The sequence below is a fragment of the Colius striatus genome, chromosome 19 (genome assembly GCF_028858725.1).
Source record: "Colius striatus isolate bColStr4 chromosome 19, bColStr4.1.hap1, whole genome shotgun sequence".
In the NCBI taxonomy this organism is placed as follows: Eukaryota; Metazoa; Chordata; class Aves; order Coliiformes; family Coliidae; genus Colius; species Colius striatus.
In genome coordinates this window covers 403,180-421,126 of record NC_084777.1, presented here as the reverse complement: position 1 = coordinate 421,126, position 17,947 = coordinate 403,180, and the positions used below count along the sequence as shown (strand labels likewise).

Sequence of the window (17,947 nt, the reverse complement as noted above, 5' to 3'; positions counted from 1 at the left end):
AAGTCATCTTACCTGTGAATGAGGACTCAATCCTCTTCCTGATGGTGTCAGAGGGGTTATTGATTTCACTTGAAGCAAAAGCTGAGACAGCTTCTCCTCCTTTATTTATCCATAGCAGATGATCTTAAAAACCCCAGAATTACAGTGAGCAAACTTTGTTTGATTTCAGCAAACATTCTGTGGAGAAAGAAAGGAAAAAAAAAAAGTGCTTTGTCAGTTTTCCCGAAAGGACAGTACAGAGCAGGTTTGGGTTTTTTTCCAGACATATTCAACAAAGCACCTAATTTTTGGAAAGATTTATGGAACCCTCATGAAAATCACAGGATATTTCTGTGTTTTTATAGAACAATTCCAAGCCATACAATTTTGTTTTTGCCAGAAGAAAGGAATGCTGTACTGACGTGATGTGGTGGGAATCTTGTAACTTTCTAACAGGCATCTCTACTTTTTCTCTCTGTATGTGTGTATGTGTATAATATATATACACACACATAACCAAAAGTTAAGTGGTATTTTCCAGCTTTGACCTGCTTAAAAGTTTTCATTTAATAAAAAAAAAAATCTGAGAAAGTTAATAAAATGTTTAGACAAACCTTTCAGTCTTGTGAGCTTAAGGCAATAATCCTCTTTGCATGCCTAATAATGTTGTTGGTGTCTAATGGGATTTCATTTTCACACATGTGGAAGTGTCCTGTGTGATATATGGTTAAGTGCTGGAATAACTTAAAACCTGTGCTAAAAGGAGGGTCTGGGCATGCTGGAGGGCCTTGCTTATTGATACATCTTTTTGTATGGGTTTTAGAGAGTCTAGTTTAGCAAAGCCTGAATACAAACACAGATGCTGATAGCTAAGTCATTAGAACTCTATCAACCATAGTTGGCCCTACAGAAGCTAGGAGATTGTAGTAGTTCTGTGTTAATTGAAAAAAATCAGTTTATAGAGCAACTGTAGTAATTGTCTGTGCTAGAATAACTAGGCTAGTTTGTTCATTAACTTAAAAGCCATGACTCAGATGTCTGTTCATTAGGGTAAGAAAGATGAATCAGGTGTTTGGAGTCTTCAAAAAAGCCTGTATTGAGAGTTATTTATTTTCCATCATAATATTAGTAATAAGTAATTGACATGATAATAAATGTGACTCCACATTACAAGAATAAATTATTATTTCTAGACGTTACAGGACAGACTTTCAATTGCTTGAGGTTTTGAATTTTAGTTTGTTGGGTTTAGTGTTGCTTTTCCTCTTTCATTGGTGCTTTTTACAGATCTTCTCAAAGCTCTGTGCTGTCTGTGTAATACTGTCTTATCAGAAGAACAAAGTTTGTGAAAGGACAGAGAAGCTGTGTGAGATGACTGGGGGAGAAAATTTTCATACATTAAAGGTCATGCTAATAGACCATGAGTTAGAGCAGAATATAGCAGCGACTTTTGTAAGACAAGCAACAACTTTTCATGCTCAGATGGGGATTCTTGGGTTAAATTGCTATCTTTGAGTTCTGAACTTGGAAAGGTATTAAAGTGGAATTAAACCTTTACACAATCCGGCTCTTGTGTCATTCAGGATTTTTTTGGGTTTTGTTTAATTGTACATCACAGCAGGGTTCTGAGTGACTGGTGCTCTAAAGAAATGAGGGGTAGGGTTAAGTCTGCAGCCCACTGCTCTCTGCTAATCCTTCTTGTTCCTTGAAGAAGGATTTACTTTTGCTGCCAGCTTGTGAAAGACTTTCCTCCTCCCGAAGAGATTGTTGTGGCTTTCCTGGGGAGGTGTGGTTGCTATAGCAGGAGTCACGCCTGGGTATTCTCTCAAACCCTACTGAGAATGGGCCAAAAAAGAGCCGAAGAAGAGTAAAACTGGGGATTAAAAAATAGAACAATGGGACACAGGAAGATAGGAGTGGGAACAAATGGGAATTACAGCACCAAAAATAATGCAAAGTGACAAAAAGAGGAAATAGAAAAATAATAGCTGACAGTTGGACTGAAAAGAGAAACACTACAAAAGAACAATTTATTTTCAACAGGCAAAGAAAATAGAAAGGCATCAGGGAAATAAGACACAGGCCTGTGTTGAGCTTTTCTCATTCTTACTGCAAACACATATGCACCAAACATAAAAAACTTCCTCAATATCCCCTTCTCAGTCTTATCTTTGTCACAACCTGTCTGTTCAAACCAAATTCTTACTGGGTTTTGAACTGGATGTTTACTCCCTGACTATTAAATGGTGTTTCTAATCATGTCTGTTCCTTGGGACTAAGCGTAGTGGAATTCTGGGCTTTTGCATAAAAATTGACACGTAGATCAACTTTGCTGAAGTTCTGCTCTTGAATGCTTTCCAGTGAAATGACTGCCTCAAGGAAAACACCAGTGGGCACTTGGGTTTGCTGCTGTTTACTCCAGACAAATTCTTCAGCTCTTACCATGGCAATGCCCCTCACATAAGTACCTGTCCCTGCCCCTGGCTGGGCACCGCTCAGCCGCTGTGGGAGCACAGAGCCCACGCCTCCCTCCTCAGCCCACCACAGTTGGGTCCTTGCCTGTGTTGATCAGCTCATCACTACATCATGAAGAGTTTACCTTCAGGATGTTTAGAGGCTATATTTTGCTCCTAAACTCCTTTGCTCTACAAATCAAATGCAACCTAATTTTGCAAAGGTCCAAAGATTTTAATCTCTGTGAAAGACACAGAAATTTTCATTCAGTTTAAAGTTTGTCACATTACAAATAAAATTTAAAAATAAGCCAGTCTTGCATCTAACAGCAAATCTCTCTAAAATGCCTTTCCTGCACCCTACTGCTTTATGTATAGGAGAGGCAGAGAGAAGTAACAGATGAAACATTTTGTTTATGAAGTGTCTATGTTTTGTTTTATTTCACATGTTTTTGCAATATAGATAACAGATTACACCACAGAGCTTTCATTGCCTTGTGCTATAAAGATACTATAAAGCCTTTCTGGGTATTAATAATAGATTGTGTTGATGAGTTTGTAGAAGCTGGCAATAGACCCCCCACTGTAAAGACATTAACACCACAGGACTAAGGTATCTTTCCCTTGCAAATCAGTTGCTAAATTGGCTGTGCTGATGGGTTTGGGCACAAGCTCTTCTACAGAATCAGTGCAGCAGGCACAGGAAGTTATTTTGTTTTATACTGGCAAATAACGTTTCTTCCTCTTAATGTTCTTAGTTGAGAGGAAAGACCCTGTGTAAATTCTTTCCCTAAGTCATTCTTGCCAGCCAAGAAATAACTTAGAAATTACATTTGAATTACTTTGACACATGATTATTTTTTTTCTGTAAAAGTGAAGGCCAGGGCAGTGAATCACCAACAGCACAATTTCCCTGCTTATAGGGCCTTTAGGGTGAATTTTCATATAAAAATTATATTAGAATAATTTCTCTGTGTTGTTGGCAATGTAAATTCAAAGGCAACTGTAAATTCAGTGTGCCACTTAGTGAACAAGAATGATCAGACATCTCGTCAGGCCAGTGGATATTCAGTGTGCTGGAGACAGGCTACCCCTGAGCAGAGCTGGGCTGCAAAATGAGACCCCTCTCCACGCAGAGCTGGAGATGGGTGAGGCTGGGGGTTGTACAGGTAGGAAATACAGATAGATTTCGTTCAATATGTGTAAATAACTGAATACAAATCCAAAGGAAGAAAAACGAACAGAGAGTTGGGTTTAGGTAATGACCTGGCTCAGCAGAGTCCCAGCAGAAGTACAAACTCCTGAAAACGTCCTTTGCTTTTATAGCACTTCAGTATAATTTGAAGCAATACTAAAAGCACAACAACAGAAGCCTGTTTAGCCTCCTTAAAACTCATATAAAAAAACCCACATTATTTCCCAGATGTTTGCATTGCCTAAGAATATAATTCTAACAAAAACATCATATTTTGTTAATCCATTAGGTTTCTTAATTGCAACCCTGGCTTTATCAATTCAATTGGCGCCCTTAACTTTTATAACAGTTTCTATTCTACAGAACAGATTAGGAGAAAATTGCAACCATAATCTGTACAGTGCAATTGCTGTGCTATAAAGAGGAATGGGAGTAGCAGAGAAGAGCAATTGGATTCCCAAAGGTGAAACACAGTAGAGCAATATCGGTGACTTTGTAAATGAAAAATTGTTTTAATTCTCTTCTAACAGCAATAATTCGATTCTTCATAAATTTTTCCATCAATGTGTTGTAAGAAAAAATGCTGTAAAATAGAACTGCATGGCAGTGATGGAAGACAGCTTAAAAAAGTGGTCAATTAGAGGATGAAAATTAAGCAAAGAGAAGAATCTATTGTTACATTCTGCTTGAAGCAAGAAACTCCTCTGCTCTTTGCATTTTATGTTGTACTTTATGACTAAGAAAGATGTAACTTTTTAGGTCATTCTAGCCTCAATTGAGCAAGTTACATGAGGATGGCAGTTTTTAATTCAATGTGGTTTTATGTATTTTAGTGAATCCATTCATTGGGTCTTTTCCACTTGTCTCAGTGTCATGGCTCTGACCCTGGAGCCAGCCGTACACAGAGCTTTGGCATGGTCAGTGAATACTGGGTCTGCCCATGGAAGAGATTGTGAGAATATTTTAGCTGCAGGAGCTGTGGTCAGCTAGTGAGTGCTGGGGAGTCCTGTGCCCGGTTGCCTGAGGACTTCTTGTGGAGGTGCCGAGAAGTCTACCTGTCACCACCTGCAGGGGTGGCTGTCCCAGTCCATTCCCCTGCCAAACGCCCACCCCATCGGAGCAGGTGGCAGCCAGCATGTGCCTTGGTGTGTTGGGAGGGAACTGGAAGGGCTGGTCAGCATGAAGGGCCCTCTGCGCTGGCCCTCGTTGTGGGGAGCATCTGTGGGCATCCCGCAGGGTCCTGAGCTCTGTGCAAGAGGGGATGGCAGCTTGCTGTGCACTGATTACTTTTTTCCTTTGTTGAACCTATGTCAAGAGAGAAAATTAAGACAGGGCAGGAGACTTTTTGGCAGTTATCATTTCTGTGGTGATAGAGACCAGTGATGGTGGTCTGTCCAGGACTGCCACGTGGCATAGAGGTACATGCAGTGCTGCCAGCCCTGCCACAAAGCAGAGTCTGAAATTAACCAAATCCTGCTTCTATTGAGGCAAAGGGGACTTTTGTCTCTTATTCCAGTGGAAAGAAAATCAAATGAAGGGTAATATTTTGTGGATATGGTTGATACAAGCCATCCTCTGTGTATGGCCATGTGTGATACCACCTGAGGCCTGTGTTTGGTGGACAGAGTGGTTACATGAGCTTGTGGCTCTGACACCAGGCACAATTAAATATCCAGCAGCTTCAGAGCAAGGTTTTTACTGAGCATGGGATAATGCGATCTCTGTCATTTTATCCCTTTGTCACTACACCAGTTCTCGTGAAAATACAGGTAAAATGTGCACGAGAAGAGAAAGTAACTCAACACCTATTTTAATCTGTAAATCCAAACCCACATTGTGAAGTGCAAGTTGTAAATGTAAGCTTTCACCAAGAGCTGGTATTCTTACTACAGCACCTGTAGATAGAGGGTTAAAAAACATTTTCTTCCGTTCTCCCTGAAGAAGAAAAAGGTTTCTTTGTTTTACTTTCTCTCTAAATATTACTTTTTTTTCCCAGAAACTTTTAATTTTTGCTCATTTTATTACTACCCAATGAAAGGGAATTAGCTTTCTTTTACTGAAGTTTCAGCTATGAAATTGGCTTTAATATACTATGTAATTATTTTTTCTGCATGGAAAATATTTAAAAATTGATTGTTTCTTTTTTAGAGTTTCCTTTTCTTTCAAATAATAAAATTATAATATTTCTATTTTGCTTTAGTGCATTTGAGATGTTTTGAATGTTCAGAATTCAGTGTAACCAAGCAACAGCTCTTCTTTTTTATAAGCACCCATGAGCTGTAAGATGCTACAAAAATGTTCATGTCCTACACTGGAAGAAAAGCCCGACACACAGTCTTTTACATGTTCTATGTCATCTAAAGAAGATGAAAGTACCAAAATTTCTCCCAAAGAACAAGTAGCAGATATCATTCATTAGTAATTTAATTTATTCTCTTAATAAAACACAGTTGTGTGAAAAGCACAATATATTTTACTTTAGCTCTAGCATATTTTGTACTATATGAGTGCCAACTGTGTGAAATCCCAGTGGGTGATGCAGGCACAATAGGGATGTCATATACAGGCTGTTATCAGGAAGGAAAGCATCAGAGTTAGAGACTGTACCTGCAGTATTTACAAAAGCTTGTGACCACCATCTTTGCATACTTATTAAATTAAGAAAAGCCAAGTATCTGCTGTGTTTTCTTGACACACAGAATGTCAGAATAACACAGAAAAGAAAATGATTTAATGTCTCTGATAGGTAGACGGCAGCATCTGTCCTCTTGCATATATCAAACACAGCTTAATAACTTCCTATTTACTGCTTCACAGCAGAACTGCAGTAAATAAACAGCCCAACTGAATTAGTCTGTTTTTATATCTCTGTCCTGTACAGCAAACCTCTTGAACCACACTTAATATGAACAGCAAATTTTGCACTGTAGATCTCTCAGCACAGATTAAATTGGTTATAATAAAGCAATTAAAATCTATTTGCCCACAGACAGGAGGAAATGAAGAACCTGAGTGAGCAATAGGAAGGTAAAGGATGGGTTGTCAGGACATCAGAAGAGTAAACAGCAAAGCCGTGAGCATAGCAGGGTCAAACTTACTGCAAGATAACTGCACGAGAGATAATAAATCAGTAGTATGTATTAAACACCAGATGGTTGTGCCCATTGCAGGAAGGCACAATGGATCATGTAACTGTGGTTGTTTCTAAGGATTACTGATTCAGCCTGAACTTCACAGGGATATCCTAACAAATAAAATCTTTATGGTCTCTTCCGCTGGTGAACATTTTCATCTACTGTTTAAATTCAGGACCACGTGTCTTGGTGTTTTCATTGCCCTTAATATATATGCAAAATTAATTTAAGTTCACCCAGTTTTAGCTGGTGAAGATTTTTTTGACTCTTTAGCACTGCAAAGTCGCTTCACAGCATTTATGACAAGTACTCAGATGGACAGACAGGCCATTGTTCCAAGCTTTAGCTCAGCTGAATCCCTTAAGTGTTTCAGGCATAGCGGCAAACACACTTAAAAACTCCTGAACCTATTGAGTTGTCTTTCAAAATTATCCAGGCAACAGAATTTATTTATAAAACTCTTGCAATCGTTGATTCAAAACAAGGTTTTCTTGTTCTGCTTTTCTCCTTTGTCCTCTTTGAACAATTTTCTTTGGAATGTTTTCGTTGTGCTTAGGAGTTGGAGATTTCCTGGGGCTTCTAATAAAGGCATTTGATTTCAACTCTCCACATACTTGAACAAGTCCAAGGATTTTGAGGTTTGACATTGAGAGAGATGGAGATAATCAGCCATGAGTGTAAAAAGTCAGTTATGTAAATTATTTGTACAATGTATAGAAAGCAGAAGGAATACCACTTTAAATGTGGTTGGTGTGGGACAGTCTTTGTCTCAGCACAGAGTATCTGTGTGCTCCCCTTCAAATTTATGGCTTTGATTGAAATCTGTAAAGGGGTGATCTGTAAAGTATTCCTGGTATCCTACAGTTCTTAACAGCTTTATTACCATTCGTTTATAAAATGAACAGTCTAATGAGCAGTGTTTTAGATCACAGATACCAAAGTCTGGTCATTTGTCAAGATTAGTTTCCTGTTGTGAGATTTCCCTGTGTAAAAAAAAAAAAAAAAGGGTGTAACCGTGGGTTACTCAGTGAAACTTGAAGAAATGTACCTATAAATACCTTTTCAGATAGATTTAATGAATATTTTATCATCTCAGAGTTAAGTCCGACACAATGCAGTATGCATGTGCGTGTGTTTGTGTGAGTGCTCGTTGTAATGCAGAATACCTGAGAACAGAGTGTGGAGTTGTATTCTGTTGACAGCGGACAAATTGAAGAGGTGAAGTCCATGCAGTATTATCAGGCAAATGTAATTCTAGTTTGAATGAGTTAATACTGCATTGATGACAAGGTGATTCGTTACAACTAAAATAATGCGTTTGGAAACATTGCTGGGAAAGCACCATCTTTCTGGCGATAGTCAATTGCCAATAAATAACAAAATATCTTCTGTCTATCTGTTAGACATCTTTTACTTTGAAGAAAGGGGGGGGGGGGGGAAGCCCCAAATGCTCCACGAAGCAGCTCAGCGGCAAAGGGTGCTGCTCAGGGGGACGGGACACTCCACAGCACGAGGCTTAGAGGAAAGTACATTTTTATGTCCCAGTTGTGGCGGGGTCGGCGTTTCCTGCTTAAAACCATTTATAGATCTTGTTACGTTTGTGCGTTCACTTTCACTGCACATACGCTTGCTTTGTGGTTTGCTTGGAAGAAAACGGGCGGCACCCGGCGGCCTTCGCCCCCGCTTCCCCCTGCGGGGCCGCCGCCATCCCGCGCCGGCGGTGCGGAGCTGCGCGGCTCTGCGCGTCCGCCCCGGCTCGGCGGGACCGCGCGCGGCTCTCGCCGGCTCCGCGCCGGGACACGGCTGCGTCCTTCGCCTGAACGCGAGCACCGTGCCGGGGCCCCGTCGGCACCGGTTTTTAGGCAGCGGCGGGATCGCGGTCGCTCTCTGAGGTCGGTTTTTAAGGGTTTGGCGGAGTGGCAGCCCCGGTTTGCAGTGCCGCAAGGAGGGGCCCGGGGCTGCAGAAGCGGCCGCCGCCTCTCGCGCCCTGGCTGTCCCCTCTGCACCCGCAGAGCCGGGGCCGCACATCGGGGCCGCGCGGTTCCTCCTGACAGACGGCGATTGAATTTTACTGGAGCGTGCACAGGTTTGCTGTCACAGGGGTATAAATGAACTGATGCCAGTTGAGGGAGCCGGATGCCTTCACAGCAGATTTACTAATCTTCAGAGTCTTTAAGCGTGCTCCATCATAACAACAGTCTTCAGACAAAAGATACGAGCTTAATTAAGCCGAGTCAAATAGGTTTAAGCAGTTAAATAGAAACAACTTTTTTAAGTGCTTAAAATCTGTTTGCTCTTTTTTTCCCCCCTTGTGTTTTAATCCTTTCAGATATGTTATTGTGTGTAGATAAAAATATTTCCTGCTCAAGAATTTACTAGCTAAAGCACTGTAAGAAAAACCTTGTAGACAAGTCAACAGGCTGCGTGAAACAAAGTGGTCTATTTACTAGCAATGCCTGTGGGCCCAGTATGGCATCAGTTTCCTTTTAATAGATTAGATTCATTATGTACCCAAAAAAGAGCCACGTAGTCCACCTTGCGTGGTTTGTGTGATGTACGGCTGTTCCCTTCTGGCTGTGGTCGTGCAAAGGTATGGACCGAGCCAGCAAGATTGATGGCGTAGATCTCTTAGTAGATTGAAAGATACAGGTAGAGGAAACCCACAAGTTCTTGGACACTCAGCTTTTCTTTGAATGCTGTATGAAAATGTTTTTATGTTTTCTTTTCCCTGATGGTGACTCCATCATTTTGCTGAGGAGACAGTGACTGCCATTTTGCTGTACTTCTGAGCTCAGACAAAATGGAGGCTTTGGAGGAATGAGTAACTCTCAAGCCTGTTCCTTCTAAAATTGAAGATAATTGCCTTTTGCTGTTAAAAGGTGCTAATTTTGGAAATTAAAAAACAAAAAAAATTGACATATCCCATCCTAAAAGGTGAAATCTCCTTTTTCCCCTGTGAACAGTTGGGTGGAGTTTTGTTAATTTCTTTGCTGAAATGTTAATGTTAATGCACCTTGCACTTTGATGTATTGCCTTAAAAGACTGAATTTCAAATCACCAAGCTCACTGTGTGATACAGGGATGTAACTTAGCTATTCATCTTTATTTGAAGCAGTCCTCTTTGTGAAGCCCATTTAGGGAGATTCCCAGTTGCCATTAGAAAAGCAAAATAAAATTAATCTAAATTGTTCTAACTTTATCTTAGAAAATTAATGATGGATGAAAGAGGGGGCTTCTAAGAGTTTAGTAAGAACTAGTCTGGAATACAGTGTATATTCTAGAACTTGTGATTACGGGGGTAATTCAGCAGATTGTATCACTGCCTATTTCTGCCAAAGGATGTTTCACACCATTTAACACACACAACATCCAAAGAAAAGGCGTGTTATTTCACTCCTCTCTAACAATTGCACGTGTGCCATTGCGTATGTGTGCGTCTTTTCCTCAGCAATAGCACTAAGTTTTCATACTCGTTTCTCTGTTCATTTTGTCAGCCTTCTCAGAGACAGGGAATACCAAAAATGGGAAGTCATTAAATCTAATCAGAGTAGAGTTTAAATGCTGAAACCAGAGAGGCTGTGTACAGCAAAGCATGAATTGGCTCTTCCTCTAGAAGGTGAATTCAAATAAATTTGGTTTTGAACCAGTTATCCAAACTCTGACAGCAGTTTTTTTCTCATTTTGAAGAGGAGCAAAACAGTGAGATAAGGACAAATCTTAGTATATTTTCTATCCAGCAAAGGTGATTTGGGAATCTCTAGACTAAAAAAATTGATTTGAATAAAGTGCATATATGTGATGTTTTCAAGACCAAGGATGAAAGTCTTGCAGTGTGCAAAAACATGTGCTGAGCTGATCTGTAGTTACTATATTTAAATTCATGCAGTGTATGACCTGACATTCCCTTTGACTTTACTGCCTCTCTTTCTTACAGGCTGTTTGCTGCTAAGTGCAGTGGCTGCATGGAAAAGATCGCCCCGACAGAATTCGTGATGAGAGCCCTGGAGTGTGTTTACCACTTAAGCTGCTTCTGCTGCTGTGTTTGTGAACGACAGCTGAGGAAAGGGGACGAATTTGTTCTTAAGGAAGGGCAGTTGCTCTGCAAAAGTGACTATGAAAAAGAGAAAGACTTGTTGAGCTCAGTCAGCCCAGACGACTCAGACTCAGGTGAGACTTTCCCACACATGCTCCAACTTGAAAAGCCACAAGGGTTTATAGAACTTTCTTATAGAAAAATGTCTCTGTTTTCACATCCACTTTATCTATGCGGACATGCCACCCATGATAATTAGCTGGTTAAAAAACCTACTTGCAGTCTGTTCTCCCTAACTTGAGTCTCTTCCTTAACTTGCTGCTCGGTAAAGGACAAAAACTTTTTGTTTTCATCATTTCTTTTTCCATAAGACCAAGCTGCCTGCTTGGTGAGGCTGCCTGCATGTCTACGTCCATTCAGGTGGGCAAGAGGACTCACACAAAAAGAAAAACAGAAAGCAATAGCTTGAGTGAGGACCTTAGGGGAATCTGTTTCTGGATGCATTCAAGTCAACTACAATGCTTGGCACTCCTGACTTCTCCCTGTCAGTACATCTCTTCTCAGCTGCTGAGGCTCTAGTTTCTGATCATCTGTGTTGCCTACCTGCTGTTTTGTGTCTGAACCCCATTCTGGTGTCAGCCTACGACGTACACCTATGTGTTGTCTCAAGGAAAGCTGCACTATGGTTCATATGGTATATAAGGCACAGAAGTGAGGCACACAGATGACTGCCAGCCATCATGACTGCATGCATGTTTCCTAAGAAAATGTGTAAGAAAGTCAGCAGTTACCATTGAATTAAGTGTACAAATGACAGGAACGTTTGCCTCAGGTTTATGGGCAAATGCATTATTCCAGTTTAGCTAGGAACAGTAATTATACTGATTATCTCAGTGCCATATCCACGTTGCCAGAATTTATATTTTCATGTCAGGAATGCTGCAAGACAAAGGTGGCTGCTGACTCAGCAGCCCATGTGGGACTGGCTCCTTCCTTGGAGCAGCATGCTGTTTATTGCCATGCTGTATTTGCAGGACTTTGAATGCTCTGCTCTGTAAATCTCACATCACTGGGCTTGGGCTTTTTGTGAATTTGTCCAAGGCACGTGAGTTTCCCACTTGCCCTTCAGCACATCATTCTCATTGTCAGCTCCAGCATCCTGCTGTCTGCCTGTCTTTGCCCCAAAAAACGCCTGTGGAAAGCCGCGTGTGCAGGACGGTCCCATGCTGCAGCAGTGGGCATGAGGACTCTCCTCTCTGCCCTCCTCACCCTCCATGTGGGCACTCGTGGCTGCTGTTTGCCGGACAGACGCTCTTGGCATGGATGGGCTCTTCTTCAGGGCCCGATTTTCTGCTTTGTGACCAGCAGTGAGCTACCAGAATGGCACAAAAGGGCCTGGCTTTCGATTTCATTTCCCCTTGGCACAAAGGACAGTTTCTTACTCCCAGAGATTCCTTTTTTGTTTTGGTTTGGTTTGGGTTTTTTCCCCTCATTATTCTGTTAGCCAAACCCAAACCTGAAAAACAAGTTGACAAATTAAATGGGATGCTTTGTCTCCCATTGTCTAATACATTGGAAACACAGGTCTCCCAAATGCCTGTGTGAGAGCAAATGATTGCACATACCTCTGGCTGAGAACATGTCCTTCTCCAATCAAATATTTATCCACTGGACACAAAAGTAACTCTCCAATGACCAATCTTAATCCTCACAAACCTTTCCTTAGAAATGGCATGCTGGAAAGTTAATAATGGCATGGTTATTAAAGTGACTGAACTTCTCTTTAATCATTAGGCAAAAGATGCTTATTAAAGTAAAAGGTGATTAGATTGCTAGGTGCATAATAATTAGAACCTAAAATGAATTAAAGTCTAATTTGTTAATTCCCAAAACATAATCTTTGAGTCTATAAAAATTGCAGTGTGTTTCTTCATGTTGAAGTGCCTATAATAGTATATGCGTGTTTTCTGGAAGAAAAATCAGTAGTCTGGTGAAAAAAAATATGCTGAGTTGAAAAGTTGTTTTTCACAACACAGTCTGTGTTTTTTTCAACCTTTGCCACTGGGGCTGAGGTTTCCCAGTGCAATGTACTAACACGGGCAAGATCAACAGAGTGGACGAATATTTGGAATTTAACTACAGAAGATACAAATCATCTGATTGGTTGCTCTGAATATCCATCCCCAATCAGTCCTATGCTCTCAATTAAAAATTAAACACATTTTTATGCTTTCGTGGCATTTGATTTTGGCTGCTTTTGTGGCATTAGATTTTGGCAGTGCACACAAATCTGAGATACTCCCTGCCCACAGTTGCTTTAGGTATTCAAACAAACATGGAGTAACAGTTGTACCTGTAGGCTAGTTTGGCAGCTGCAGAGCAGTTCCCAAACACCCTGTTACCTTGGTGGAACGTGTACAATTTCGTATTTTTCACCAGTTAAAAGCGATGATGAAGATGGAGATGTTAAGCCTGCCAAAGGACAAGTATCCCAAGGGAAAGGAAGTGATGATGGGAAGGATCCCAGAAGACCTAAACGACCAAGGACGATACTTACTACCCAGCAGAGACGAGCATTCAAAGCATCCTTTGAAGTGTCTTCCAAGCCCTGTAGGAAGGTAAGTGCTGCTGCAGCAGATGCCTTGGGGTGAATACAGAGACCAGGCCAGCATGGGATAATGGTCACCCAAACACTGCCTCAGCACAGAGTGATCAACAGCTCAGGATGAACCACCTCACTGTTACTTCTGGACATTTACCCACAGTATGCAGAGCAGCAGTATGACTGATTCCTGCTGAACAGCAATATTTGGTACTTATAAAAGAGGAAAAAGGCCTTAACTCTCAGAACCCAGGTGAACACATGGCTTTTGCCACAGAGGGAGTCACTGTGTGGTGAGTTGGGTGCTCAGCTTTGGCCCCCACTACTTGTCCTTCCAGTCTTGCTTTTTTATGCAACTTAACCCTAGCCTGTTTATGTGTTGCTTCACCCATAAAGATGGTGAAAATCAAGTCTTTTCAAAAAGTGGCCTAAGTGACTGCTTCTTCCTCATTTCGATTGGAAAAAAGGCTTTAGAATCCAAAAGCAACAATCTCCTGTTGATCTATGAAGTATGTCTTTTAGGCCAGTGCAATGTGTCTTTTTGCCATTTTAGACTGTGAAATTGTACCTCAACAATATGAAAATGGTGCACAGCCAGATTTGCATCTTTTTGCACAGAGCACTTTTATGGCTAAAATAAAAATTATGATATGATTTAGTGTAATTTCACACAGCTCAAACTGTTTATTCAGTGCTTATGAAACTGACAGTGACACGAAGGGCAGAACTTCAACAAGCTTTACAAAATATGAGGAATTACAACAGGAAATCTGTATGCACAGTTTTTACTGCAAGTACAGGCTTTCCTTTTAATGTAACTTATTAGGTTTTTAAAAATTGTAAAAATTACATTGTTAAACATTTCCTCCTGTAGGTCAGAGAAACACTAGCAGCTGAAACAGGACTTAGTGTGCGAGTTGTTCAGGTCTGGTTTCAAAACCAAAGAGCAAAGGTAGGTTGTTTGTCAAGTTCACAAAGGTAAAACACAAATTGTCCTCCAGGACAGATTTCCCCTTCCAGCAGATGTAGTACAGCACATGGCACAGAGATCCCAGGGACTCAACTGTACCTGGTTTGCATGCACTACTGTCTGCATCCATACAAGAAAGGCAGCTCTCAAACACAGACTTTAAGTTTGTGTGCTCAAAGCAGCATGAGATTGGGAGTAAATTTTGCATGCAGATATGAACTGGAAACTGTAATGCTTGAGCTTAGAGATGAAACTGAACCCACAGCAATGTGTGCATGAATATAGTTGGACCATATTAATTGATTCAATATTTGCAGAGAGTTTTGTAAGGAAACAAAACTGTTGCATTTAGAGAAATGAGATTGTTCTGTTCTTCTTTTATTCAGATGAAAAAACTAGCACGAAGGCATCAGCAGCAGCAGGAGCAACAGAACTCACAGCGACTAGGACAAGGTAGGGGATTTGTGATGAAGACAAAGCAAGGGGAAAAGAATCTATAAGATTCCCACGTAATGCCTAAGCATAGCTGATACAGGGTATAGACAAGTCTGGGGATAATGTGTGCCATCATCAGTGGAAACATACAGAGGTGCTGTGTCTGAGTGCCCACCCCAGGTTACCCCTGGGGCCAAACCAGAAGCTGTTGTCTCCTTTCTAGAAGAAATGTTCAGTGCAGAGGTGCTTAAGTGGAGGAAATCTCCAGGAGGGTCACTCCAAATACATTCTTGTTTGTTTTCTCCTGACACCATGCTCAGCTGGGCATCTGCATCACCGTGGCCACAGCTGCAGTACAGGGTGCCCCTCCAGAGGCACCAAGGCTTGGCCTGCTGCTCCATGGATGCTCTTGAGGTTCCCCAACTATCCCAAGGCCTTGCAGCCTCAAATCCTCCTCTTTATGCAGAGCCAGAAGAAACTGATACCAACAGAAGTTAGAGAATAACAGGGCTTATCACACACAGGGCAGACTTTGGGAAGAGACTGTCCAGCACCCAGGAGCTCCAGAGATGATGAAGTCAGAAGTCTTTCAACTCACTACTCAGGCCTGTACTCTCAGACAAAATTTGGAAAGCTGCTGTGGATGACAGGACACAGCTATCTGCCTTCACTCTGCACTTGGGTTTACTATTGCCACTGATGCTGCTGTCTGCTGTCCCTTTTTTCCTAAGTAGTGACTGTGCTCTCCTGTTTGCTTTGCAGAAGTAATGTCCAACCGAATGGAAGGGATGATGACATCTTACACACCACTTGCACCACCGCAGCAGCAGATTGTAGCAATGGATCAAAGCAGTTATGGCACAGACCCGTTTCAGCAGGGTCTGACTCCTCCACAAATGCCAGGCGACCACATGAACCCTTATGGTAAGGCATGCATCCTTCTAACACATCACAAATAGCAGGTTCCTATGCTGGTTTACACACCCAGGGTTCAGCAGAGTTACTTGCTTATATAATATCTTTGCTGGGATTTGTAATAGGGAATTTGTACCACTCAGCTTTGTGTGTATATTTTCATGTACACACATGAGGGTAGAACAGAACTCATCCCAGGCTCTGGATGCCCTTCAGAACTATTTCACAGTATAATTCCGAAAAATGATAAACCAAGCATCACCTGTCCAGCTCCGCTTTTTTAAACCACTGTCCAAGACATTGAAAAAATAAACTACCAAATTCCATCTCCCTAATAAGTTTCTCCTTTTTCTCAGAAGCCTTGGGAAAAAAGTTCTTTCAATAAAGAGAAGTAATCTATTCGTTCCAAAATTAATAAGCACCCCTGTAAGATCCCTCAGATTGGAAGCATGGATTTGTCAATGAACAGTTCCCGAGCTACTAAGAGTTGTGTCACTGCAGGACATTTCTCCTGCATAATCTTGTTCTCTGCCCAAAGTCAAGATGATGGTTTCCTTTCATGATTCCCTGACCACACACTGTCGAGTGGACAGGCACATCAAATGCATCACAAGCATTAAATGCCTAATAATTTATTCTGGACAGTTGCAGTATGGCATTTAAATAAAATTTAAGAGGATTTCTCAGGCTGTGATTATTGGCCTTGCTGTAGCCCACAGGGGCTGTTACGTCAGACTCGTTTCTGCTGACCAGGAGCACTTCCTTGCACAGCACTTCCACTTTTATGAGCATGGCATGCACAGGCTAACCAGAAATGTGCTTTGAGTCTGTGTTATTGCTTTTCCCACTGAGACAAGTCCATGGTAAACAGCAGGCAATTTGGTAAATGCTGTAAAGAGCTGAGGATATTTAAGTGCCAATGAGCATATGATTTTGTTGGTAACAATTTGCTCGGCTTTCTAACAAAACTCCTTGAGAGGCAGGTTCTGTGCTCCAAAACAAGTGCAGGAGATGGCAGAAAGACATTTCAGATTAGTGCATCAGGAAGAAGAGCTGGACTAACACCTTCTTAGTGCTCACAGGACTTGAGCCAGAGCTTTCTTTGCTACCTTAAGGGTAGAAGTAAGCTGAAATCTTAGTTGCTAAGGGAAATAAAAGGTGCTGTTCCAAACCAGCCCCAAAAGCGTGGAATGTTTTGAAATGAAAGCATGTTTATAGCTGTAGCTCACTTGAGGCCAGGGAAGCTGGGTCTCCTCCTGGGTCCCTGTCACATTCGTAGATCTGTCTTTTATGTGTAAATGAAGACTGTTGCTGGCTGTGGTTCTCGGGCCACTGCTCCCTGCCACGGACACCCAGTGTCTGGCCCCGTGTCAGCCAAGACTTTCTCTTGTGCTGCGGACTCAGGTATGAATTAAATCTTTGCAGATTTGGGTGGCACTGCTGCCAGTTCAGCTCAGCAAATTGGTCACTACCCTTCCTCTTTGTGGGTCAGAGCCTCAGAGTGAAATCACGTTAATGTGTAAAAACAAAAGCAGGAGCATTCCCTTTTGCTGCAGTGCATCACACACGGGCAGCCATGTCTACTGTGTCCTCCTCCAGCTCCACAGAATCCAGCTTAACATATACGTTTCATTTGCAGGAAACGACTCCATTTTTCATGATATCGACAGTGATACCTCTTTAACTAGCTTGAGCGACTGTTTTCTTGCCTCTTCTGAAGTTAACTCCATGCAGGCTAGAGTAGGAAACCCCATTGACAGGCTGTACTCTATGCAGAGCTCATATTTCGCCTCATGAAAATAAAAGAAAACAAACAGCCGGCGTATATTTAGCCAGTGACTTTTTCCAGTGCAGACTCTACAGCCATATGTTGCCCAGCTCTTCCTTCACAGTGACTCCTGCTGCCTCTGGACTGCAAAGAGCATTTTTAGGAAGACTGTATCTGTGTGCATATATGTGTATGTATGTGTATATATATATTAATACCTACCTACATACATACATATATATATTAAAAAAACACATCCACCAGTCCCATACCCTTGATTCCCAGCTTGCACCAGACCACAAGACAAGCACGGAAGGAACAGAAGACCCTGCTCATCAGCAGCCTTTGGTTTGGTTTGAACTCATCATAAAGGAAATGGATTTTGTGGAAAGCTATCCTTTTTCCTCCTTTTTCTCTTCCTTTCTTTTGGATGCTTTAACTTTTTTTTTTTAAGCCGCTGATA

At 41.5% G+C, this 17,947-nt stretch overlaps 1 protein-coding gene across 2 annotated transcripts in view; it reads left to right on the top strand.

Moving 5' to 3' along the window:
• Positions 1 to 17,513, top strand: part of LMX1B (LIM homeobox transcription factor 1 beta) — a 90,779-nt gene extending 73,266 nt beyond the window's left edge. Inside the window, exons 3-8 of one of the 2 annotated variants that reach the window (XM_062011705.1) lie at positions 10,696 to 10,928; positions 13,234 to 13,412; positions 14,271 to 14,348; positions 14,753 to 14,819; positions 15,564 to 15,704; positions 17,356 to 17,513. In XM_062011705.1, coding sequence (XP_061867689.1) covers positions 10,696 to 10,928; positions 13,234 to 13,412; positions 14,271 to 14,348; positions 14,753 to 14,819; positions 15,564 to 15,704; positions 17,356 to 17,513 — 856 coding nt within the window. Of the gene's footprint in view, positions 1 to 10,695; positions 10,929 to 13,233; positions 13,413 to 14,270; positions 14,349 to 14,752; positions 14,820 to 15,563; positions 15,726 to 17,355 lie in introns of both variants that reach the window. The other variant, XM_062011704.1, reaches the window with a different exon arrangement.
• Positions 17,514 to 17,947: the final 434 nt, after the last annotated feature.